This window comes from Gossypium hirsutum, chromosome D10, assembly GCF_007990345.1.
Source record: "Gossypium hirsutum isolate 1008001.06 chromosome D10, Gossypium_hirsutum_v2.1, whole genome shotgun sequence".
In the NCBI taxonomy this organism is placed as follows: Eukaryota; Viridiplantae; Streptophyta; class Magnoliopsida; order Malvales; family Malvaceae; genus Gossypium; species Gossypium hirsutum.
In genome coordinates, this window is record NC_053446.1 from 66,779,828 (window position 1) to 66,805,577 (window position 25,750).

Below are 25,750 nucleotides of genomic sequence, written 5' to 3' on the forward strand. Positions count from 1 at the left end.
TTAAGCAAAAACTGGACCGAATATACATTTCATCCTCCTTAAAGCAGAGTTACTTTTTACAGAGGGGGGAAAAGCAGTACAAGAACTAATATTAACATGAAATACATAATTGGGGTTTTGTTAAAATTGCAGTCCAGAGAAATATATGGATGTTAGTCCTACAAACAGTTCAAACACACTTACTGCTGGGATTTATCGCCTCCGAACACGCCTGTCGTTGGGATTCACCGGTTCAGCCACATGGACTTCTGCTGCTAGATCTATCCTGTACACACTGCTGCCACTCCTCTTCTTACTTGATAGCATACTTGCACACTCCTCGACAGATGCAAAGGCCTTCAATAGCTCCGACAACAAAGATGGGCAAGATTCCTCCAAGTGCCGGAACCCTTCTGATTGCATTACCGCTGCAGAACATTTGAAAAATACATTAGTTTAAGCAGTCACCACTGCCAAACAAGAAAATATGTTAGTTTATAATATAACAATTAATCGACCAGCCATAAGTAAATTATAAATATATATGCCTGCGTGCATGCACACACAATAGAATTGATTGCAAGATAAATATCCAGCTCCAGTCCATTTCTCAGCATTTGGTAAGAAAACCATTTCCAATATCGTCATTACATCATAAAGAAGACACTGCAATTTTTCTCAGTCTATAGTCTGGATTTCAAGGGGACCAAAATTGAAAGACGAGCATGTAATAGGCAAATGACCGAATTACAACATGAAAAATGTGGTACAGAGGTGGATAGGCAGACATCCATGTCTATTTTTTTCTCCCTCTATCTATATTTCCCAGGTTCACAAATTTGTGGTTAACTCAATATCCCTTAGGCCTTAACCCTAAGGTTTGGCACTTGAAATATACGCATCTTCCCAGAGTTAGATATGCATGGGGAAACACCAAAAGACTTCTGAAGAGCAAACAACAGAAACCAAGTTTACAGAACATGAAATTTGCACCAGTAGTGTCTACAAACACATACCTCCCAAGTTTGCTGGAGTGGCAGCAAATTTCAAACATACGGCCTTAAGCTGTGAGCAATGGTGCTGCTCAGCAAGTGCAAGGGTCGTTGCCACAGTGTCGGCATTAAGTTTCTCACACAATTTTGCCTCGCACAACACTTTGAGCCTATCTAAATTGTACAGATCAGCGGCAGCTAAAAGATGCTGCACCATGTTGGTAGACATACACGTAGACCCAGAGCCTGTAATCTCTTGTATATCTGGAAACTTGTCAGAGTAAATAAACAAGAGCATTGCCTGGAAGAACAAGAAGCACACAAAAGGGGAAGGATGAATTAGCCAATAAATGAAAATAGCACATCTATAGAACCAATCTATACTTGGATCATTGCATCCAGGGAAATATAAGAACCACTATTTGTTGGATCATATTTCTAATTCAGTGAATCAAGAAAAAACATATATTCAGTATTATTAACATCAAGAGTTTGCTTACGCAACATAATCAATTCTAGGTTCATTCTTCAAATTCTGAAAGAAAGTAAAAAAGAAGCATCACCTTGAAGACAGAAGGCTCAACATCTTTCACAACTACTTTATCAATGTTAGGATCCCCAACAAGCCCAAAAAACTGTGCTCTAAAAACAGGTGAGCGAGCAGCAAGGATCAACTTATGTGCTTTAAATGCCTCATCCCCAACCTGAAAAGTTATATCACAACCAACTTCAGATTCTAACAAAGCTTTAAGGTTCTGACCCATGTCTGATGGCAATACATGAATAGAACACTGTTTCGGCCCCTCGAGGCGAGTTCTGACTACTCCAACAGTGCAGTTCATGATTAGGCAATCATCCTTTATATAGTCAGAACTTTCTAAAGTTGTTCTTCTATAGAAACGCTTGTAACCCCTGAATTGCATGAAAGAAAATATATAAATCAATACCTTACTAAATAAGACCTGACAAATGGTTCCCTATATTATTGAAACATTTAGTTACTTATGCAGTGAATCTATGCGTAACAAATGATTTTAACATCTTAAGGGATGATCATAAGAATCTTCGCAACAAACTTCAAGCTCATGAAAATAAGATGAACATATTTCAATAACAATATGAATGGACACATATAAGATTTATAGCAAAACCAAATGGAAGTTACCAACATATCATTTTGTAGAAAATAGCCAAGTTACAGGTTACTACATCTAGAACTGTCCCCATTTTCATTTCCTCATTTTCGTCATTGGGTCTAGTCCATGGTTCACTTCAGTTCATACTAACAGCTTCTATGTGGCATTTAAATTTTACGAGAATGATACTTCTTAGACAATTTAAATAAATTTCAGTTCAATGCTTAGATTCTCGAACAAAATGTAAAAGAATTTGCCCTGCCCATGTCTATTAACCGAAGCCATATTTACCAATTCATTAAACAAAAGCATGTGAACAAATTATATCCCCTCAACCTCAAGTTCAACACCCCATTTTCCATAAAAAATTACCCAACAAGTAACTTAATAATTATAGCACGAATAAAAACACCAATTACCTTCGTAAATTATCAAATTCATTCTCAAAAAAAACATAAAATTACGAACAAAACCCTAAATTCCAAAAAAAAACACAAAATTATTACCACATGCTTCCTCTATACTTCAACGTATAAGGCCCACTCTCCAACGCTCGATCAAAGTGACTATGAACCTTATGCTTCCCTTTCCCACTCTGGTCCACAAGGGTAAGCTCAAAAAGTGCTCGTACATCGGTACCTTCACTAGCCAACGCAATGAAAACCGAAACATACATGGCGGTATCCTCCGGATTTTTACCGTCGGGGTAAAAGTAAACCGCCCAATCGTAACCTCCTACGGTGAAAATATCGCTGGCTATACATTTTCCGGGACCCATCCCTTTCGCCAATGAGTAACCCTTGATCGTGAACTGGTGTGAACCGTTAACCGTCTCGCTCACTGATTTCGATGCCGAGTCCTTGGAATCGTCCATGGTGCTTTTCTTTCTTTTTCTCATTGAGTTCCTCGAAACCCTAATTCTAGAAATTTCATTTCTCGGGTAAAATTTGGACAATTTTGTGAGAATAAAATGGGGAGAATTGAAGAGGTCAGGGCAATTTACATTGTGTAGTTGTGGTGATGGAGGTAACAGTGGTGGCGGTGGCGGCAGCGGCGGTGCTAAAATGACCGAAGGGAGATTGTGAAATAGTTTGTCTTTTTTTTTATTTTGAGATTTTTTTTTCTTCGGTGGAGTTTTTGGTTTGGATCAGACAGAAATTATATAATTTGTGGAAGAAAAAAAATAGTATAGTGTTTTTTTTTTATGTAAAAATTAAACTATGTGTGTCCACTTTGATTGACTTTTTAGTACACTTACAAATGTCCGAGAATGATAGCATAAAATGAAATTAACTATGAAAATAAGAGGAAAATCGGAAAGTCGGATGGTTGAATCGAGAATTGATTTAAGTATTAATTTAAAGTAAAATATTAGATCGGTTAATCTAAGAACTAGTACAGATCAATTGAATTAGACTAAAAATTGACTGAATCTTATTTTTTAATTTTAAATATATTTTTTTATTTTTATGAATTTTTAAAGAGATACCGGTTGGACTGATAAATCGTTTGCCTAATAGGTTCGATCATAAGTCCGGCTCTGAAAACTTTGGAATCTTGAGCTTGATAACTCAAGATCCACATTTCTTTAACAATAATGTCAAAGTCTCATTTGCTTATTTTCATATAATATCTACTTTTATCTATAATTTTTTTCTACCTTTAAATTGAAAGAAAAATGTATTTGAGAGTGTTGAAACTCACTTCCTATTGGTTATTGCAATAGCAATGATGCTAACTAAATTAAAGCTTGATCGACTTTTTTTTTTTAAGAAAAAACATAAAATTTATTCATGAGAAAAAACATTAAAACAACAAACAGACTAAGGATACGGACAAACTAAAGCCTGAAACAGTAGGCTCACTCCGTACACCTGAACCTATCATTTGCACTCTCCAACCATACTATCTTCCGTTACATACGAAACATTCTCATTAAAAGAAGCGAGGGGAAAGTCATCCCATTCCATGTGGTTAGCATATAACAAAGTTACTCGAGCTAAGGGATGAGCCGTCTTGTTGGCACGCTGACGAGTCTAACAGAAGGATAGGTGCTGAAACTAATTATTCATTAGTAAATAATCACGTAGCAACACACCTAGTTCAGAAAAATCAGATGATGGGCATGACAAAATTTAAATTACAAGTATGCAATCCAACTCAACTATAACATTATTGAAGGCCAAATATTTTAATCATGACAAAGACTCCCTAATGGCAAAAGTTTCAACAATGGAAGAACTAAAACAAACATAAATAAAATATGAAAAACTATTAAACACACAACTCGTAGAGTCCCGAACTACGAACGCATACCCCGTAGCACTCTCTTGCTAGAAACATGCAGAATCTACGTTATATTTTAGTAGTCCACCTTTCAGAGGTACCCAATCAGCCCTTCTTCGATTACAACTCACTTCGTCTCAGTCACCCATCCCATCAGCCACAGCAAACACTCCCATTGACTGCTGGCAACAAGTCCGAAAAGCATCAACAGCCCAAATGACTGATACCGCGACCTCATCTTCCCCGCTCTAAATAAAATAAGTGTGATTAGCCTATATCATTCACTATAACAGCAATACACGCTATAGATGCTAAGGAGTTGTCGAGTCGAGAATCTTGCAGAATATGTTAGTCATTGTTGACTGACCAAATGGAAAACAAGCATCACTCCAAACAACTTGTTTATCCGGACAAAGCAACAAAATGTGATCCGTACTCTCAGCCACCATGTGAGTAAAAAAAACCAACAAATATATTTATTAAAAATTCACATAGAAATTATTTAATGTTTTGGTTAAAATAATAAAATTAATTATTGTTTATTATGCATCATGTTTTGGGTTCAAATATCATCATGATTAAATTTTCATTGATTTATTATATAAAACTTGACAAAAATATTCTCATGAAAATATAACTTAATTTACCTATCAAAAGTATATTAAAAATTTTATAATTGAATCGATTTTCGGTTGAAATTGTGAGACGAATTTTACAAAACAAAAATATCTATAAATGGATACATGCATGCAAATAATAATAATAATAATAATAAGGAAAAAATTAAGTGAATTACTCAATAATTATTTAAATTATTAGTAAATATTTAACGTTTTTATTCACATGTAATATGAGATTTAATTCATTAATTGAAAAGTTCAAAAAAATTATATTTCAAAATTTCAGTTGTATCATTGATAATTTTTTAATATTTTTATTAAATTTTATTTTCAATACACGAGGGGTGGTTATAGATGTTACTAGCTATTGAAAAGACATTTTAGCTCTTAAATTTGACAATTTGTAACTACTCGGTATCTAAATTTATTTTGGACTTAATTGGTACCTAAACTTAAAAACTATTAACCAAATTGATACTTGTTTTAGGTTACTGGCTAAATTAAAAAAAGTTGAAGTACCTAAAAAAGTACTACTTTGGCTAACAGTTTTCCAAGTTTAAGTATCAGTTAAGTCAAAAAAAATTTAGGCACTAAGTAGATACAAATTACCAAATTCAAGAGCTAAAGTCTATATTAACCTTTCTTAAAAAATAGAATTTTTCATCAATGAAAAAAAAACAATTGAAATTTCAAAACTATACAACGATAAATAGTAAAATTTGATTTTAATCATGGAGATGGTGTCTGATTAAATTATAATATTGACCAGATGGCTTATTATGGTAATATGTAAATAGGATATTGGCGCTCACAAACTATTCAAAATTTATTTGAAAATTTTGAATTTAATTTGATAATTCTTGAGTTGAATTAGAGCTCAAACAACTTTAGTTATCAATCGAGTCGAAATCAAGCATTGTAATACTCGAGTTGAAAGACTTGCAAGCTAATCCAACTTTTTATTTTAATATATTTTATATTATGAATCATATTATTACACTTGTCATATGAAATGAATTTGATTTTAACAAATTTAATTAAATCTGAGCCCAAATGACTCGATTAAGACTTGAGCAAAACTGAAGTTTGAGCTTAAAAATTGATGTATCGATCCAGCAAAGCACTTTGCTTTTTTGATTTTCAATAATTCTTTCCTTCAGATAACAAAAAAAGAACAAAGTTTATTTCATTAATTAATCATATATTCTTTACAAAGATAAAGCGAAATTAATCATATTTTCATCTTAAAAATAAAATTAAAGTTAATGATAAAGTTTCCGAATATGGCTTGCTTTGATGACCTTTCAAGTGGTTCAAATTGGTTTAAAAATCAATTTCAATATTTCTAATTATATCAGCTCTTTTTAATACAATATTTAGAATTATTTACATAGTTCATTTCTAACCTATAAATAGAAAGATAATACGTTTCAGCACATCCAAATCTACGTCTTCCTACATTGGTAACAATACTCATACCAATCGAGTTAAAACTCAATCGGCAAAAATAACTTTTAATGTTTAAAAACATTTTTTTTCTGAATATACAGAGAAATAATTATTAAGAATAGATTAGTTTATATCTGTAAATTTGATAAAATGAGTTAATTTTGGATATGCCTGCTTTTTTACTATACTTAATATTTGTAAATTTATAAAAAAAATTAAATTTGAGAAAAAAAGTATTAACAAATTTTTGAAATATCCAAGTATAAAAATAACAAATAATCAAATAAAGTCTTATCCATGTAAAAGGATAATCCAACAAGATTAAGATTTGAAAAATACCTTATTTTTCTTTGTCTAAAATTCTTCCTTCATTATTATTTTCAGTTTATTATTATTATTATTATTATTATTATTAAATAATAACCAAACGTGAAAGAAAAGTTAATTGCATCCAGTGGCAAAATCATAAAATTTTTGTAGGGGTCAAAATTAAATTGTAAATTTACGATAGTAAAAATGTAATTTCACTATTATATCTTTATAAATTTTAAAGAATTAAATTAAAATTTTATATTTTTAGAAGAACCAAAATGTAATTTTACCTTTATTAATTTAGAATTTTAAAAAATTTTAAAGACCTAAAATAGAAAAATTGTTATTTTAGGGAGGGGGCCATGTGAGGCCCTAATTTCGCCCCCGATTGCATCCAACTTGCTTAGATTTTAATTTGGTTTCTAGCTTTAAAATATTTTGATTAAGTATTTAATTATGTATGCTTTTTTAATAAATTATATTTAAGTTGTACATATCATAAATATGAATATATTTAGAAATTAATTAAAACATTTTAATATTTTGAAGAAACTTTAAAGGTGGATTTAGATGGGTGATTGGGTGTGCTGTGGTGCGTTTAGCTTGCTTTTTTGTCTCACGTTGCAGTATCGCTACAGTATCTAATCTTACTGCAATTGTTGTTTTTACACTAACTACCGATAAACGCACTGTCTATTCAAACTCACTCTAAATTTCTATCATAGTTTAAATTTTCAAAGAAAATGTAACATTTAACCCTTGTATTGGATAATTTTTCTCACTTTGATGTACAAACTCTTTCTATTTCACATTAGTCACGAAACTTGACAAAATTTTTTAATTTAGTTTTTAAACTTAAATCTTGTTAAATTACGATGTCGCGATACTTTAAGATTTATCATATTATCAATTAGCATTTTTTTAATTTATTTTTATATATTTTTAGATTTTATATATAATTTTTAAAATTTTTATGTAATGCCTTGATGCTCGGAGACACAATATCTTAATAGAATCGAAGTTTAAGGATCAAAATAAAAAAAATTCACAAAGTTTGGAGACTAAAATAAAACGTGGGTTTATGAAAAAAAATACAAAAATCCCTGGATAGTCCCCAAAATTCCGTTATTTGACACGCTACGGTCTCGTTTTTCCATTTCCAAAAATCACCAAAATGCCACAGTAGTTCAAAATATTTTGTATTGCTCTAGATTCAAAAAGGACGCCCCAGAATTCCAGATCTACGCAACTCCGCCACCGCTCACTGCCGTGGGTTTTTTTTAAACGATGAAACTTCTCGGCAATGTCGATCTCCTCACGAGCCAAACGGCGATCAAATTCGCCGCCTTCATTTTCATCTCCGTCTCTTTCTTTTACTTAGGTAAACACTGGTCCGACGGTTCGCGCCAGCTCATTTTCTTCTCCCGCCAATCACCTTCCGCGACGGCTTCGCATATACCTACCGTCGGTATTTCTCCCAATTTCAATAAAGAATTCAATATTTCCGCTCTCATTAGTGCCACAGAACCGGAAACCGAATCGAAACCGGTTGATCCAGTAAAAAATGATGGGAAACCGGTGTCGGCATCGGAGGCACATTCACCTCAGCATCCAACTATGACTCCGCCGCCGGTGATAAAGAGTTACGGAATCGTGGATGAGAATGGTACGATGTCGGATGAGTTCGAGATCGGGGAGTTCGATCCGAATTTGGTGGAGAATTGGGGAAATGGGACGGAGACCCAGGAGGAAACGAAAACGGAAGGTGCTACGTCTACGTTTAGGGTTAAGAAGTTTGGGCTTTGTGATGAGAGTATGAGAGAGTATATTCCTTGTTTGGATAATGTGGAAGCGATTAAGAGGCTTAAATCGACAGAAAAAGGAGAAAGATTTGAACGGCACTGTCCGGAGAAAGGGAAAGGATTGAATTGCTTGGTTCCGGCTCCGAAAGGGTACCGGCCTCCGATCCCTTGGCCTAGAAGCCGCGATGAGGTAAAATATTTGAATTAATTTCCAAATATATATTAATTACGCGAGAGAAAATGGAAATATAGAATGTTTTATGTATTTTGTTTTTCTTAATAATTAACTATTTTGTCGCAACTCGGACAAAACTCTAAGCTCCGCATGCTGTCTATCAAGCTGAGTTGATGTTACGAGTTGAGAATTACTGAATTAGAAACAACAGGTAGTGGGTTTATTCGTTAGGTTTTGGGTGTTTTTGAAGGACTAATTAAATGGTTCGGTTTAATGGAATATTGTGAATTTGAGTTTTATTGGGAAATTATATCCGTTGAAAGTATTAATAGGAGGATTGGCTATCTTTAGAACATTAATAGAAATTTAGCTTTGTTCTAGAAATGGGAAATGCAGTTAAGCTTAACTAGTTTTCCGTTTGAGAATTGAGATTAAAGCTTTTTTGGGGTTTATTTAAGTTCCGTTGCTGAGAAGCAAAAACTAGAGAGAGAAATGAAATGTTGGTTGTTATAATTTGCTGGTTTTAATTTCTTTTTTCACCTTTTGTTGCTGAGGAATTGAAGGAAAAGATAGTCTGAGTTGCTTTTGATACTGTTTGATTTGTTTAAAAACAATAATGGAAATATAGCCTAGGTCGAGAAACGGGAAATGTAAATGGTTTGGTTCAGTGGAATATGGAGACTTCGAGGTTTATGGGGAAGTTATAATGCGGTGAAAGCATTAAAGAAGGATTTGGTATCTTTAGAACTTTTAAGGAAATATAGCCTAGGTCAAGAAACGATAAATGTAGACAAGCTTAATTAGTTTTTTTGTTTGAGAAATGGGATTAAAGCTTCTTGGGTTTGATTTAATTTCCGATCCTGAGAAGCACAGAACTAGAAAGAGATGAAATTTTGGTTATATTTTGCTGGTTTTGATTTCTTCTTTCATTTATTGTTGCTGAGGGATTAAAATTAAAGGAAAAGATAGTCCCTTTGTTTTCTTTTTCCTTTTTACCGTTCTTTTTCATTTTGCGCTTTCACTGGTAACTTTTGTTACTTGACAGTTTGTTTTGAAGTTGCTTTTGATACTGTTTGTTTTGTTCATTCTTTCACGTAGTTGTAGTGTACATAGTTTTCTAATAGGATATCTTGCGTCAATGGATAGGTATGGTTCTATAATGTCCCTCATACTCGACTGGTAGATGACAAAGGTGGTCAAAATTGGATTTCCAAAAAAGGGAAGGATAAATTCAGCTTTCCTGGAGGTGGCACACAATTCATACATGGGGCAGATCAGTACCTGAATCAAATTTCTAAGGTTATGAAAATTTTGAAACCTTAAATGTATGCATAAAAAAACTCAAGCAATTTAGTCTGTGGATTTTGTTTCTGACAACCAAGTTGTAATCTGTATATCCAGATGGTCCCTGAGATTACATTTGGTCAGCATATTCGTGTTGTTCTGGATGTTGGATGTGGTGTGGCAAGTTTTGGAGCTTATTTGTTATCACGGAATGTTATAACCATGTCAATAGCTCCCAAAGATGTCCATGAAAACCAGATTCAATTTGCACTTGAACGTGGAGTGCCTGCAATGGCAGCTGCATTTGCAACTCGTCGTTTATTGTACCCCAGTCAAGCCTTTGATTTGATACATTGTTCTAGATGTCGTATCAATTGGACCCGTGATGGTAAGTTTTTGTTCCTGTCTTATCTAGTCACCTTTCGGTAGCAAAGAAAAATAAGGAAAATATTTTAAATCTGATCAAAATTTTCTGCACAATTCTGAATATCATCTCCGCACTAAGCCCAGGATCCGGCTACCCTATATGCTCATTCTTTCTTGTCTCTTCTTCTCTTTTCCAGTAAGGAAGTTCTAACACAATACCAGTTTATTTCTGCTTGCCAATAAGCTTTCTTTCTTCTTCTACCTCTTCTTTGTAAATAAGAACTTCTCATCTATATTTCATACATTTTATTATGCTTCATTTGATGTTTATAGAAGATTATTCTCACATTTCTTCTTTTACTGTCATATGATCAACTTCTGCAATATCTTCTGATGTATCCTTCCGTTCTTGTGCTATGTAATGAAGATGGAATTTTGCTCCTTGAGGTGAACAGAATGCTTAGAGCTGGTGGATATTTTGCTTGGGCAGCACAGCCTGTTTACAAACACGAACAAGCCCTTGAGGAACAGTGGGAAGGTAGAAACACTGGACCTAGACTCATGTTAAGCGTTTTAAGAAATGTGATAACTAATGTACTCACTATGCATTTGCAAATTCAATTTTAAATTACACAGACATTTTTTTTCCCGCTTTACCATTTTTTCTGCTTGGCTTGTGCTCATTTGTGAAACATGTGGCAGTTTGTAAGAAATTATATATTAGATTTGCTATGCATGATTATTTTCTGATCTTCTTTATTTCCAGAGATGCTTAACCTTACTACTCGCCTCTGCTGGACTCTTGTAAAGAAGGAAGGGTACATTGCAATATGGCAGAAGCCTTTTAATAACAGCTGTTATTTAAGCCGGGAAGCTGGGACTATTCCTCCTTTGTGTGATCCAAATGATGACCCGGATAATGTTTGGTATGTCATACTCTTCCTTTTATTTGAAAAACAATTGATAATTTGCCAATATCATCAAACTGGAATGACTGATTTTTGGTTATACATGTCTTTTGCATCGGAGGTGTTTTAGATACTTGTTCTATACAACTTGCTGTATTGGAGAATGACTGATTTTTAATTATACATGTCCTCCTTGCATCTGATGATGATTTTAGTATCAGCAATCATATGATTGAATGCTTGAAGTTTTAGATTCTTGTTCTATGTAACTTGCTGTGTACCAGATGGTGTATATTGGCTTTTAGTGTATGTGACATGACATATAAAAGAATGGAAACTATCTGTTTCTTGAAGGAATTTGTGCATATAATTGCTTTTCTGAGTACATGTTGGAGTTTTGCCTATAGTCTCTTTTACCATTGTAAGTTTTACTGACTGACAGCAGTATGAGATTGACCACTGGCATGATTTAAATTTACTATGCTGATTTTGTTTTTGATGGCTTCCATCAGTTGAACAATGTTTTCACTTGCATATAAATATTATTTCATTAGTCTATCTGGGTTAATTTCTAAACCTACTTCGGAATCTGGAATTGCTTGTTCTTGTCCTTATTGTAGGCCATAGTACTCCTTGCCTATTATTTAGGTCTTCCACAATCAAGGGCGCCGGTTTAAATTTTCTTTCTGCTTAATATGAGTAGTTTTAAGTTAGTCTTGGGATGTTTGCGTAATCTCTCAGGTATGTTGATCTAAAGGCATGTATTAGTCGAATTCCTGAGAATGGATATGGTGCAGACGTTGCTCCTTGGCCTGCTCGTTTGCAAACCCCACCCGATAGGCTGCAGAGCATACATATCGAATCCTACATAGCTAGAAAAGAACTCTTCAAGGCTGAATCAAAATACTGGAATGAAATAGTGGCAAGCTATGTCCGTGCTCTACATTGGAAGAAGTATAAACTAAGAAATGTAATGGACATGAGAGCTGGCTTTGGAGGGTAAATTTATTAAACCTTGTCTTGCAGTTTACAATTAAGATATGTTTCAGTCTTTCTAAAATCTATAGTTTTATGTATTTTTGTGCAGATTTGCTGCAGCAATGATTGACAATCAACTCGATGCTTGGGTTCTAAATGTAGTCCCTGTTAGTGGGCCCAATACCTTGCCTGTTATATATGATCGTGGATTAATAGGGGTCATGCATGACTGGTATGTTGTCTTAACCATAACTCCGATCAGTAATGGCTGTACTTTTTCATGGATTTACTTTTAATCATTAGTTAGGGTCTTGTGGCCAAAAATATCATTATTTAGGATCTCAGAGACGTTACCTATGCCTTCGAATAAACCCTAGAGGATACTTGTTTAATATTTTTAGTCTTAAACTTTGAAGTATGCTATGTTTATTAACACTGCTTGAACTGAGTTATTAACTAAATCGTGTCTAATTTTCCAGGTGTGAGTCGTTTGATACATACCCACGGACCTATGACTTATTGCATGCAGCTGGCCTCTTCTCGGTTGAGAGGAAAAGGTAACACCCTTATGATCTTTTATACCTGGTCAATTTTTCACTACAAGCTTACAATTATAACTTCCGATCAAGTTGAGAAAAATTGTTTTTGCTGAAAATAGAAGACATCTTTATAAATAAATTGGTGCGGTGTAGGAGAAAATATTAGTAAATCAATAGAATTAAGGCTGAAAAACGAGTAAGAAAGAAGTGGAACTCTTGAAAATGTAGCTTTGTAAAACCCCCTTTCTATTAATTGGATAATAATAATGTTGCCCGTAAAGATTACATTTTATTATAGGCTTCCTTGCAAGTAAACTTATTAGGCTTTCTTGCAAATAAAGTTTATTCATGATCATCTATCTATATATACAATAATAAATAAATAAGACCAATAATAAATAACATAATTAAAAAGAAAAAGATCCCGCGTCATAAATATTAAAGGACCAAAATTTGTTTATTTTATGGTAAGAATACATGGGTTAGCATATCCTGGTTAGGTTCATTGTCACTATGTGTGACTTGGAAGTTTTATTGACAAGGCGAAGTGCTAGTACATGTTTAAGCGGCTGGGTTTGTTGATAAATTTGATTATTTTCTGCTTTTTACATCAGATGCAATATGTCTACCATCATGCTTGAAATGGACCGGATATTACGACCCGGTGGACGAGCATACATCCGCGATTCTCTTGATGTTATGGATGAACTTCAAGATATCGCAAAAGCCATGGGTTGGCATCCTACTCTACGCGATACATCCGAGGGTCCTCATGCAAGTTATAGGATCTTGGTATGTGACAAGCGCCTACTCCGCAGTTGAACCAACAGAACTAAAGACTCGAAAGCCAAAACCTCACCCCTTCCGCAAATTGAAGACAGCTAAAGCAAGCCTTGCAAATGATTGTTTCCAAATAAAATACAAGTCGTCAATTACAAGTGTCTTAATATCATCCAGTCGTTGGACCGGAGGAGGATGGAGGAGGACATCAGACACATTGAGGTTCTTAGAGAGATCTGATTTCTTCAGCCAAAATGCAGCCTGGTATGGTTTTTTACAGTTCCTTTGTAACTTAATTCTACTATATATATATATGCAACTTTTCTTTTAAAATTGTTTTCTCAGGGTAGGGGTAGGATCATTGTTTTTTAATTTATTTTATTTCATTGGTTAGATACAGTCAAAAAATATTTATTTGTTAAGTTAAAATCATCTTTGAGTTCCCTTTTTTTGTTATATAGTCATTCCTTTTTACTTGGTATGATTTTGTGATACCCTTCCATGGTAGGGTGAGATTAGAACTGTTGTAATTCAAGTTGATATAATCTTGCCTGAATTACATTTAATTATAAAAATATATTGTTTTTATTTAAATTATATAAAAATAAATTTAGTAGTATTAGTAATTTTCATATTTAAAATATAGTTAGTGATTTTAAAAATAAAATAAATAAACAATGTATAATAATATTAAAATGTATTAAAAATCAATTGAGGAGTTATTGATGTAGGTGCTATGGGTTCAATATGGGTTCATATATAAAGTTTTAATGATTATCTAAAAAATATAAAAAAAAAGGAAAAATATCTTTATAACAATATAATTTATTTTAAATATAAAGAGATTAATTAGTAATTAAAAAATACACATTCTTTTCATACTTCTTTTGTTTGTTTGACCTAAAAACAATGAAATGCATTTCGGCCAATTTGTATCTTTATGCTTTATAATAAAATTTTGATATATAAATTATAAAAAACCATACGCATATATTATAAATTAATTAATTAATTGAGCTTTAAAATAATATATATTAGAAAAAGTATAAAAAGTATGAATTCATCAAGGTTTAGCACCTCATTGGTGTCCCCAGAACCCAAGTTTAAGCCATATTGTTATCATCCCTCCTTATATTTTTCAATTTATAATAGATATCAAAAAATGAATCCATGGATTTAAAAAATAATTATGAATATTATATTCTTACATGATTATTATTCAATTTACTATTTTAATATATTTGCTTTTAACTCAGATTTTTGTATTTTATATTTTATTCATGTAAGTGATATAGGGTCATTGCTTCTTTCCAAACATGATAGGATGTGCAGCGCATCCGGCTACATGTCCAACTATCTTCCATTTCCTTTCTTATATGAGACTATTGCATCTTGCCTACTTTTTTAAAGCACTTGGTGTGACATTCTCCTCACTCAATCTCGTCACGCTCTTGTCATTGCCTCTTTTGTTACGGTTAGTTTACCTTGCTTGCCTCACTTATAAGGGCGCTCGACGTGAAATTAAACCGCCAAAAGTCGCTTTAATATCAATTTTCGTGGGACTACTATACTTTCTTGGGGAAAGGGTAACAATTTTTGGACACTTTAAAAGATGATAATGGCCTCATGACAAGTGGTATCAGAACGATCCTTGATTGTCCGATTTCACAACAAGTGTTCCAAAAAATAGAGTAGGCAAGATAAATCAACCGTGCCAAAAGCATCACGAGACTGCGCGTGAAAGAATTTCAAGCCAGGTACTCTAAAAAAAAATTGAGTGTTGGGCAAAGCTCAAATACTTTTAACCAAAAACATTTCACTATTCATTCTTCAATGCAAAAATATTCTTACACTCGCTCAAAAATCAAAATATGCTTTTGTAACACAAGGTGTATACATATAACACTGTTTTGTAAGTTTTGAAAAACATTAACTACATAGTAAATTGAAAATATGATCTTTTATAAGCTCTCTCTATTTATCATATTTTGGCCTCCACATTTGCCCTTGATTATGCTGCACCTGATGAGGCCCTCTAGTCCCAAACTTTACATTATAACCTTCTGTCCTTGGTCTCTGAATCTGTGGTTGCACTTGCACTTGAACCTGATCTTGTGGGACCGAAGGGTTCGGCTTCTGAAATTGATGGTTTGGCAGGCGCGGTCCATTCGGCACCCTCATTCTCGCAAATTGAGACTGCGGTTTCGGTGTTGAGGGCACCATTCTCGGACCTTGATGCTGCATTTGCGAGGTTGAAGGCCTCGAGTTCTTGTACTGCGGCTGCCACAGATGGTACTGCGTTTGCAAAGGTGATTGCACAACCCGATGTGCCTGCGGAGGAGTATTTCGGTAGTACCTGTAGTTGCTGTTTGGGTACACGGTTGGGTGTTTTTTGATAAGGAATCGTGATGTTTGTGGTCCAACTAATGTGGGGAGGAGAGTATTTCGGGTGATATTGGCTGAGATTAGAATACAACGAGTCGTCTCAAATACTTCAGCTATCTTTACCAGTTGTTTCTGACCGACTGCCCTAGCAGAATTTTCGGGCTGTTCGAAAGGATCTTCAATCTAAAACAATCGTAAAAAAAAAATACTCATTTTAGTTTTCGGTGCCAAAGCCGTGAAGTGTTGTAAGAATATCACACAAAGAGATGGAGAGGGTCTTACGAATATTGCATAAGTCCGGGGCAACCATCTCGTATTGTTTGCTATATACTCCCATTGTCCAGTAAATGTGCAGATTCCCAACTCTGAGGCCTTCAAGTTTATCTCTGAAAACTGCGAAAAATATTTTAAAACTTGGCATAAACAAAGCCTATATGGTGCTTCCGAGGAGAACTGATCTACGAAACATGTTGCTGTACAAGTCAAATACGGCTTTAACAAGCAAAATAGATGACCGTAATAGGAATCAATACCTTTGCAATGAAGGAAATAAACAGCTCGGACAAAGAACTTCGATTTACGATTCTACTTGTGCTTGATTTAAACCTGGCAATGTTAGACGAACATACTTGTGCAATACGTCTCTCCGCGTCGACTTTGGCACCTGCAATCAAGAACATGCTTTCATTTTTAAATCATGATTTGTTTTTCATTAAGAGCTTAGCTCAAATTTTCAAATCATGGTGTATTTTTGACCAACTTCCCTACCAGGATCTGATAATAGAGAATTGAAACCTTAACACGAATCCCTATTCTGAAACAGGGCACAAACAAGAAAATCAAATAGAATTTGAGATTAAAATACCTGTAAGATCATCGACAACGTTCGTTGGGTATATATCTTTTAAAGGAGGTAAAATTGGAGGTACACATGTCTGCAAGAAAAAGAAAATAAATGAAATGAAAAACAAACATGTGTCTACTACAGGTATGTATCCGACAAGGGTATGTTCAATTTTTTTTTTCTATATTCGGAGCAACATAGTCCTACAACTTTTCCTAAAATGATTGATAACAGATTTAATCACAAAAATCACCTGAAAATGGAAAATCACTAGCAAACTGAGGGAGTACGAGTTGAAAGTCCCGGTTTTCGGGTTATTAATACCATTAGCCTTTGCCCATTCCTTCACCTGCATAGCATGAACAACAAATGAGAGATACATTCCTCTCCATAACAGGAAGTGTTTGGTTTTAACGACAGTTACCAGTAAAACCATGTCACGAAATCGACCATCAATCTCATTGAGCCAAAACAAGAACTTGGACTTAATTTCGCCCTGGATATTATCAATTGAAATATCACAAGAGATGTTTTGCCATTTGCTTACGATTTTCAAAATGGGAATTCTTGCACTAGGAATAAATTTTAACCTCGACCATCCACCTGTAGATTAATGTTACTTAAAAATGATAAATCAACAATGAATGAATAACAATTTGACGCCACCTCCAACCCCAAGAAAATAGTTTTTCTTTACTCCCCTCGTATATGTTTCAACAAGAACATGAAAGCATGAAAATTATACTCGAAATCACCTTGTTTTCTTAAAGCTCGTAGTAACTCTCCAAGTAAAGTCTGTTTCCGTTTCTTTCCAGCTGATGAAACACATTGACCGAAAGATACCTCTATAGAAATATCCAAGTCTCCCCACCGTGAAAAGAGATTAGACACAAAGGATCCAAATGGCTCCACAGTTGCACCTGTTTATGCCATTTAAACACACGTTAGTTATCCGTAAGTACTCAATGCTGTAAATCAGCTAGAAATTCAGAATGATATACAAAAAAACCACTTGTTTAGTTCGTGTTTCTTTTCACGGGGCCAAACATTTTATGTTTGTATACATAAAAATTATCCCAGTTTGCAAATTGTTCGCAACATCCATCACGGAATGCAAAATATAGCATTTCTGCGGCCAATATCAATCAATAAACTTGCGCAGATTTACTCGTAAGACGAGTTACTAAGAATCACTATTAGCATTTCCCATGGAACAATCAAAATAAAGTAACATAAAATTTTACCTCTTAAATTTTCGATAGATTGAACGACTTCACGCAGTTCATTGATGATCTTAAACCGAGTAACCCAGTCTTCATGCAACGGCTTGACCACTTCGAGTATTTCCTTGAGAGTTGACTCCACTTGACTTTGTGAATTCATCTTTTTTTACTATATAACAATATCACTTAACAACAAAAATTTGCTCCCTTTAAACTCAAAGTTCATAATTGAAACATTAAACACACACAACACACAAAAGTAAGAGAAATTATCACATAGAGATCATATGCATCAATATTCATAAGTTATATTAACAAGAAACAAAATAAAAAAGCAAACCTTTATTGACTTAATTATCAAATCGTACAAAAAAAAATGCAGGCATTGACCAATTCACAAGTAATAATGGCACTAAATCCAATAAAAGTAAATTTACAGAACATTAGATGAGAAACTTTGGGTTAAATTAAACCCAACAAATCAAAATAAAATCTTTTTTAATAATAGAGCTAAAGTCTACACTCAGGCATTTAAACAAACACTTGGAAGACATAAAATAATCACAGAGAAAATAAAGAACATAAACAAAGAATTTACCTTGAAAAAATCAATAAAAAATCAACTCCAACTCCCATTAATCCTCATCTTATAGGGTTCTTTTTCTTTTTTTAGATTGAATTTCTTCTCTCAGATTTTGAAGATCCTGCACCATAAAGAGAAAGAAACACACATATATACCTATAAAAGACAAACTCAGAAATATTTCCCATTGCTCTTTCATAGAAAATAACAAAACAAATTACTATTATTTAACTATGGACATTAACTGTTTAGAACAGAAAAAAGGTGGGTTTTTTTTCTTTGATTTTATTTCCTTAAGGAAGGGGTAATCTTTTTTCTTTTTTCAATTTTTTTTCTTTACCTTTATGGAATTAAAGAATGATTCGGAATTTAGAAGGAAATAGAGAAAATAGAAAATAGAAAAAAGGGGGAAACTAAAGCCAAGAGTCAATATTAGTGCTTTGCTGAGTGGTAAAGCTTGTGGAAAAAAAAAAGGGGATAATGAATTGATGACGATGATGAGGTTTATTTCTTTTTCTTTTCTGGATTTGGGTTTTTTTTACCTCGGAAAATTGAAAAGAAAAGAAGACTTGGGTTTTGCCTTTTGTTCTTCGTTGGATTCGGCTTCTTATTTTCTTTTTCCATTTTCCATTGGGCTATATATTTTCTTTTTCTCGAGAAAATTTGGGCTTTGAGAGGAAATGAAGGTGAAGAAATAAGCTTGGAAAATAACGCTCATAGACACTATACTAGTGACCAGATCAAAATCAATAGAAAATATTAGTGACGAAATTGAAATTTTTATGACCAATTTGATAAATTTGTAAGGGATTAAATTTGTAAAATTATTTAGAATTAGGGCCAATTTGATAAATGTGTAAGTATTGAGAACTAAATATATTATTATACTAATTAAAACAATTAGTATGGTTTCCTACCCATGCTTCGTGTTAAGTTAACTATTTCTGGACTAAATAATTAAAAGGGATAAATCTTAAAATTATACATAAGTTTTGGTCTAATGTGTAATTTTATACATAAACTTTAAATTTGTGTATTTTTATACATGAAATTTGATTTGATTCAGTTCTCATGAATTATTAACACAATTATTGCATACACATGTAATTATATTTATCCAATATAAAAATAAATTGATGTATTTATTTCTTCGAGTGTGTATAATTGAATCAAAATTAAAGTTTCGTGTATACATTTGAACCGCGACTAAAGTTTAATGTGTATAATTGCATAAAATCAAAGTTCATGTATAATTTTGAGATTTATCCCTAATTTAAATTTAAAACTTATAATTTTAAGAACTTAGTCCTATTTTTTGAATTTAAATTTTAGATTCAATTGTTAACACCATCAAAATTCTTCTATTAATTTTACTGGTGTGACCTTCTAAAATTTAAAAAGTACTCATTCGATAATCATGTGACAAAAAAATGACATTGTAATGGACATGAATTTAACAAATAATTTTAACGATGTTAATAATTCTTAAAATTTATTTCAGCATTTTAATTAGAATAAAATATTTAGATTAACTAATGTTATTATAAACATTGAAGTACCAAATTAAGTAAAAAATAAATAAAGTATAAAGATTAAATGATAAAGTATAATTAATTTATGGGTCACAAAGATTAAATTAGTTAGGAGTTTATTAAAGTTTTTAAAAAAATTATATTATCAAATATATAAACACTAAATGGACTTGTAAACTAAATGGGCCAAAGTAAAATGTTATGAAAGATACAATTAAAATAAAATATTTAACAATTTTTTTAAAAAATTATCCTATTGTGAATCTCATATGATGGTTTGATGGTCAAGGGTGTTCGTTGCCTTAGATATGGTCTGGGTTTGAGTCGCACTAATTGTGTTTGTTGTTCGGGTTTTACCTTATTATTGTAATTTACCAAAAAAAAAAACCACTCTATTGTGATTATTTTCTAATTTATTATTGCTATTGTGTTATTTGTTATTTTTGACTTCTCGTAAACTTCTCTAAATTAAAAGCAAAGAAAAAGAGTATTTTCATTATATTAAATTTCGGTTAACTGATTGGATTAACTGAAATTAATTTGATTCAGTTGACGAGTTTCAAAAAAAATTTGGTTTTATTAACAGTTAACGGGTTTAAAATTTTATTTAATTTAGTTCATGGTAATCCGACTCGGGACATTAATTGAATCTATCATCTGAACACCCCTAATCTCACTACAATGTCACTAAGCATTTATGGGTAACTACTCTAGTGTATGGGTCAGGCACAAAATCTAGCTTGAAATTTGGGTAAAAATATTAGGTCCAATAAATGAGTTTAGCAAAAAAATTAGGCCTGTTTAAAATATGGGCAGACTCGAGTTTGAACATTCAATGCCTAAGCCCGACTCATTTTTAAGTTTATAATATTATTTTTATATATTATGTAATTTAAAACGCATTGAAATAATAAATCTATACTAAATATATAATACTACTCTAAGGTAAACATTAAAATAATGTTAAGAAGACTATAAAAAATTTCAATAAATAAAAAATGTATAAAATTATTAAATATTAATATAATATAATATAAATATTTTAAAAAATTAAAAGCAATATAATTGGGCCTAAAATGAGCTTGGGTTAGTCTTTTGCAAATATGGGTAAGCTTGGATAAAATTTTAAGCCAATATTTCGGGCCGGGATTTGGCAAGCACAGAGTGTATTAATATCAAATCCGACCCGACCCAACCCGACCCATGAACAACTTTAAATGTCATGATGCATGCGTTAATGCTCTTGTATAGCGTTCTACTACACTCTTAACATAAAAGCTCTTGTTTCGACTTTCTTGAACGTTATAAGCTTAATTTGAAGCGTAAAGTGGTATGCCAATGAAACTAAAATCTCAACACGTGACACAAACATGAATGCTATGATATGATGATGAAAATAGAGTGAAAAAGTAATTAAAATAAAATAGAGCTATGTAATTTTATGAATCAAATTCCATGTAACGTTATTGGGCTTGATGGATGAAATTGCAAATATCATAGTTGGACTAATAAATCATAATTTAATAGGGCTTATGTATCATAAAAGTAGAAATTTTATTTTAAGCTACTAATAGGTTCATTATGGTTTTTGAAATCAGACTAGTGATCAATTAGTTAAGTCACTCGTTCGATGGTTTCAATTAAATAAATTACAGCTAAACTATAGTCAACCACTTGTAATTTTTTTAGTCACCCAACGATGAAGAGTTACAAAATAGTTACCCAATTGTTCGATTTTTTTCTTTTTGGTCACCATTCACCAATCGTTAATTGGCTAATAGAAAGATGATGTGTCAGGTTTTAAAATTAGCATAATAACAACTTTAACCCTCAAAAATTTATACATTGTGTTAGTTTAGTCTTAATTCTAAAAAATTAACCTTCAATGTTTCGACATTATGTAATTTGGTTCTTTTTTGCAGTTTTGCTTCTTCTTCTTTTTTGTAACTGTATAACCTAAAAAGCTAAAAAAAATTATCAGCTTAATTTGATAAAAAAATTATCAAAATTAAAAACACGTAAAACTCAATATCATAATTTTCACATTTTCTCTTGATACTTTGATTCTTTGTGTAACACCCTCTAACCCCAAACCGTCGCCGAAACAGGGTTACGAGGCATTACCGGACATATCAAACAATTTACAAATAATTCTTAAATAAATAACCAACATATTAAAATAATTCATACATTGTCATAAATTTTACTAATTGATTTCATTCATTTTTATAAAAATTTCGGCAACATTTCTGCTTATTTTTACATAAAACCCCCTGCAAAATTTTAAAATATAACTAACCCAATTCCAATATTTCAATCAAGGCATTTATATACTTAAATCTTACTCGACATATCATTTCTAATTAACTCATAAAACTAATCAAGTCATTCCAATTTGATACCAATGCCATAAAGGACTTTTACCATTTTATTAATATAATCATCAAAACACATAATATCTTACTTTACAACAGAACTATATAACATACCAAAATGACTATTATAATTCTTATGTACATACCACTTTCATTTAAGGAAGAAACATCACCGTAATCTCTATGCAGGAGTCGGGATTGACATGGATGCTGAACCGAGACTCAGACCCCTTTTTCAACCTGCGCACGGAAACAATCGTACGCTGAGTATTTTATACTCAGTGTTATTACCATAATTCAAATTATAATAGCAATAAAGAATTATAATTACGAAGCATATAACTATCCGATTTCTTAAATATCAACTAATTCATAAACTTTCATTATTTAACAATAACAATAAAATTTTTAACTATTCCTCAATCTCACTCACATATCACATGTAACAATTTCAATCACTACATAAACATTTGATTCATGCCTTTTATTTTCAATATCCATTTTCAATCTGCAAATTTTAAATTTTCTCATATTCAATACCACAATCGATCAAATTCATTTGATTTTCTCATTTCAATTATTCACCCTATTAACAATCTGGACTTTGACGGATACACGGATTCCAACCCACACACACCAGTACGGCACATTGTGCCCAAAACGGTACATAGTACCTGATCAGTATACGACACATAAGTGCCAGAAACGACACACGTGGTGCCTGATACGACACAAAGTGCCTGAGATACGACACATAAAGTGCCTGATGTACGACACATAAAGTGCCTGATCAGCAAAGCCGATAAATCCCGTACTCTTCCAAATCCTATGGCATGCCAACTATATCCGACTTTGCCCGACTAGTTAATAGGGTATTTAAATCATTTTTCTATTTCAAAATCAAGATCACTTTTCCACTTTCTAGTCAATTAACAATTTAATACCAATACATATTTCAAATAATCACATATAATCATATTTCAATTAAATTCAAACCACTTTATTTAATTCATATTTTAAATTCATTTTTCAGCCAAATTCAAATCACTAATACTTTTTAATCGATATACATTTCAAATACTCACATATTTCCATCATTCAATTTAATTTGATTCAATTCAAGTCACTATTATCATTCCAATTGCTTACCTAATTTTACTTACCATGCATTTTAATTAAAATATAACAATTAATAATAAATAAATTTTAATTATAGTAATACAAACCCGAATTTGCTCTATTATTCCTCAATAACCTTCTCTTTTCCTTTGTGTGCCGATGCCTCGAGTTCCTTGTTAGCTACGAAAATAATAATAATTTACACTATTAATTACAACATTAATTTATAATAACAAAAATAATAAAAATAATAAAATTTCTATCTAATTTATACTTTAATTCTAATTTAATCCTAACTAAATTTATTTACTTTTCTAATTTAATTCACACTCTATTTCTATTCAAATTTATTCTAAACTCAAATTTATCTACTAATTTTTCAGCATTTTTCACTAATTTCGAATTTTCCTCAATTTAATCCCTAAAATTCAAAACTTGTAGCTTAGTTTACAAGTCAAACCTTTATTCAATTCCAAATAAAATTTCTATCAAATAAATTCTCAATTCCATCATTTATTCAACATAAACCCTACACAAAAAATCTATTAACTTTCAAATTTTCAACTTAAATCCAAGAGTATTTCACTCTAGGATTCCAAAAACATCAAAATTATGAGAAAAGAACTTGATTTAGCTTACCTATTAAAGATCAAGCTTCAAAATCTCAATTTTCCCCCTTTTTTTTCTTTCCCTTTTTCTTCCCCTGTTTTCGTCTCTTTCTCTGTTTCTTTTCTGTTCTTCTCTTGTTTCTTTGTCTTTTTATTTTACTTATTTTACTTTATTTCTTTTATTTTAATTAGTAATATATTATATAAAAAAAATCTTTTACTTATTATTTAAGCATATATTTATCTTTATTACAAGTGTACCTATATAATTATTACTATTACACTTGTCTTTAATCTTTACCATACATTTGTCATCTATTTAGTTTATTTAATATAATATAATATAATACAATATGATATAAAATAATATAATATAAAATAATATATAAAACATAAAAATCTAAGATTTTTATCACTTATCCTGCCCCATTTCTTGTTAATGGCTTAATTGTTATTTTAGTCCTTGTTATTTTCTATTAATCTATAATTCAACTTTTACCCCTAGTTCAATTTAGTCCTTTTTCCTAATTTCTCTTAATTAAACTAAACTCACCTAATTAATATCTAATTAAGCACTAAACTAAACTCTTAATTACTTCTAATAATTATTTTCAAACTCAATTTACTAAGACGGAGGCCCGATATTATACTTTTCCGATGCCCGTGAATTTTTGAGTCATTACACTCTACTATTGGATTGAACACTAAAGGCTGAGATGACTTAGTCTTCGCCAGTTCACTCTTTATCAATTTCATAATATTCGTGCTTGAATCATTTGACATTAGTTCAGCTAAGCTTATTTTGTTATTGTTGCCCTCGTTATTACCATCTTTGGTGAACATAGAGAGCCTCATTACTCATTCAATTAATCCACTAAATTTTAAATTTAAGACTAAATTAACACAATATGTAAATGTTAAGGGTTAAAATTGCTATTATCTCAATTTTAAAGGTGACAATTCATTTTTCATTAGCCATTTAACAGCAGGTGACCAAAAAGAAAAAATTGAATAGTTCAATGACCATTTTCTAACTTTCATAATTAGGTGGCCAAAAAAAGAAACTTATTAATAGTTAATTGACTACCAATGTAGTTTTTTTTCTTCAAAAAATTCATTATAAATTCTAATCATATATACTATACACAATGCCTAAAACTGCCCATAGCCCCTCCCCAACCCATAAAATAGGAGGATAATGTGTTTCAGCTCACTCGAACCCGCATCCTCCTGTATTGGCAACAATACCCATACCAATCGAACTATGACTCAATCAACACTACCAATGTAACTAGTTTTCTCCCCTGCGTCAAACTGATATACCGACCCGTCAATTCAATCTGATTTCGACCATTATGAGGTTCATAATATTTTTATTTAGAAAAATAGTTATTCATCTAAAATTTATCGAGTTCATAACTTTAAAAAAGTATGTACCATAAATTTACAACAAAAGATCATAGTAAATATTGTAT

The 25,750-nt window shown here is 31.9% G+C and overlaps 3 protein-coding genes and 1 long non-coding RNA gene across 9 annotated transcripts; 1 reads left to right on the top strand and 3 right to left on the bottom strand.

Moving 5' to 3' along the window:
- Positions 1 to 3,379, bottom strand: LOC107943594 (BTB/POZ and MATH domain-containing protein 3). 2 transcript variants are annotated; one of them, XM_016877366.2, is made up of 5 exons: positions 2,614 to 3,292; positions 1,751 to 1,883; positions 1,535 to 1,675; positions 996 to 1,272; positions 1 to 407 (listed from the first exon to the last, which is right to left on the bottom strand). In XM_016877366.2, exons 1-5 carry the CDS (start codon positions 3,003 to 3,005, stop codon positions 193 to 195), a joined length of 1,158 nt encoding a protein of 385 aa, XP_016732855.1. In that variant the 5' UTR covers positions 3,006 to 3,292; the 3' UTR covers positions 1 to 192. The 2 variants fall into 2 exon arrangements, with proteins under 2 accessions (XP_016732855.1, XP_016732854.1); XM_016877365.2 differs by having other exon boundaries at positions 1,535 to 1,883; positions 2,614 to 3,379.
- Positions 3,380 to 7,875: 4,496 nt separating this feature from the next.
- LOC107943589 (probable methyltransferase PMT11) lies at positions 7,876 to 14,062 on the top strand. Its single transcript, XM_016877357.2, has 9 exons — positions 7,876 to 8,766; positions 9,898 to 10,050; positions 10,153 to 10,423; positions 10,829 to 10,939; positions 11,168 to 11,327; positions 12,051 to 12,308; positions 12,397 to 12,519; positions 12,767 to 12,844; positions 13,441 to 14,062. The coding sequence occupies exons 1-9, from the start codon at positions 8,062 to 8,064 to the stop codon at positions 13,646 to 13,648; spliced, it is 2,067 nt and encodes a 688-aa protein (XP_016732846.2). The 5' UTR covers positions 7,876 to 8,061; the 3' UTR covers positions 13,649 to 14,062.
- A 1,340-nt stretch (positions 14,063 to 15,402) lies between these two features.
- Positions 15,403 to 19,248, bottom strand: LOC107943590 (protein HESO1). 5 transcript variants are annotated; one of them, XM_041103760.1, is made up of 10 exons: positions 18,982 to 19,217; positions 18,657 to 18,762; positions 18,080 to 18,243; positions 17,591 to 17,755; positions 17,260 to 17,438; positions 17,089 to 17,184; positions 16,857 to 16,926; positions 16,525 to 16,655; positions 16,274 to 16,384; positions 15,403 to 16,174 (listed from the first exon to the last, which is right to left on the bottom strand). In XM_041103760.1, the coding sequence occupies exons 3-10, from the start codon at positions 18,216 to 18,218 to the stop codon at positions 15,581 to 15,583; spliced, it is 1,485 nt and encodes a 494-aa protein (XP_040959694.1). In that variant the 5' UTR covers positions 18,219 to 18,243; positions 18,657 to 18,762; positions 18,982 to 19,217; the 3' UTR covers positions 15,403 to 15,580. The 5 variants fall into 5 exon arrangements, with proteins under 5 accessions (XP_040959694.1, XP_040959696.1, XP_040959697.1 ...); XM_041103762.1 differs by having other exon boundaries at positions 19,184 to 19,202; XM_041103763.1 differs by having other exon boundaries at positions 18,080 to 18,227; positions 18,982 to 19,167.
- Positions 19,249 to 22,567: 3,319 nt separating this feature from the next.
- LOC121222621 (uncharacterized) lies at positions 22,568 to 24,436 on the bottom strand. Its single transcript, XR_005919964.1, has 3 exons — positions 24,307 to 24,436; positions 23,775 to 23,847; positions 22,568 to 22,788 (listed from the first exon to the last, which is right to left on the bottom strand). It is a non-coding gene; the product is annotated as an uncharacterized lncRNA (long non-coding RNA).
- Positions 24,437 to 25,750: the final 1,314 nt, after the last annotated feature.

Coding starts and splice junctions, on each gene's coding strand:
- LOC107943594 (XM_016877365.2), bottom strand. CDS start 3,005: ATGAGAAAAAGAAAGAAAAGCACCATGGACGATTCCAAGGACTCGGCA. Junction 1,884..2,613: donor AAGTATAGAGGAAGCATGTG/GTAATAATTTTG, acceptor CATGCAATTCAG/GGGTTACAAGCGTTTCTATA. Junction 408..995: donor CACTCCAGCAAACTTGGGAG/GTATGTGTTTGT, acceptor AATGTTCTGCAG/CGGTAATGCAATCAGAAGGG.
- LOC107943589 (XM_016877357.2), top strand. CDS start 8,062: ATGAAACTTCTCGGCAATGTCGATCTCCTCACGAGCCAAACGGCGATC. Junction 8,767..9,897: donor GGCCTAGAAGCCGCGATGAG/GTAAAATATTTG, acceptor GTCAATGGATAG/GTATGGTTCTATAATGTCCC. Junction 10,940..11,167: donor CCTTGAGGAACAGTGGGAAG/GTAGAAACACTG, acceptor CTTTATTTCCAG/AGATGCTTAACCTTACTACT.
- LOC107943590 (XM_041103759.1), bottom strand. CDS start 18,218: ATGAATTCACAAAGTCAAGTGGAGTCAACTCTCAAGGAAATACTCGAA. Junction 17,756..18,079: donor ATCTATCGAAAATTTAAGAG/GTAAAATTTTAT, acceptor TGGCATAAACAG/GTGCAACTGTGGAGCCATTT. Junction 17,439..17,590: donor ACGAGCTTTAAGAAAACAAG/GTGATTTCGAGT, acceptor ATTAATCTACAG/GTGGATGGTCGAGGTTAAAA.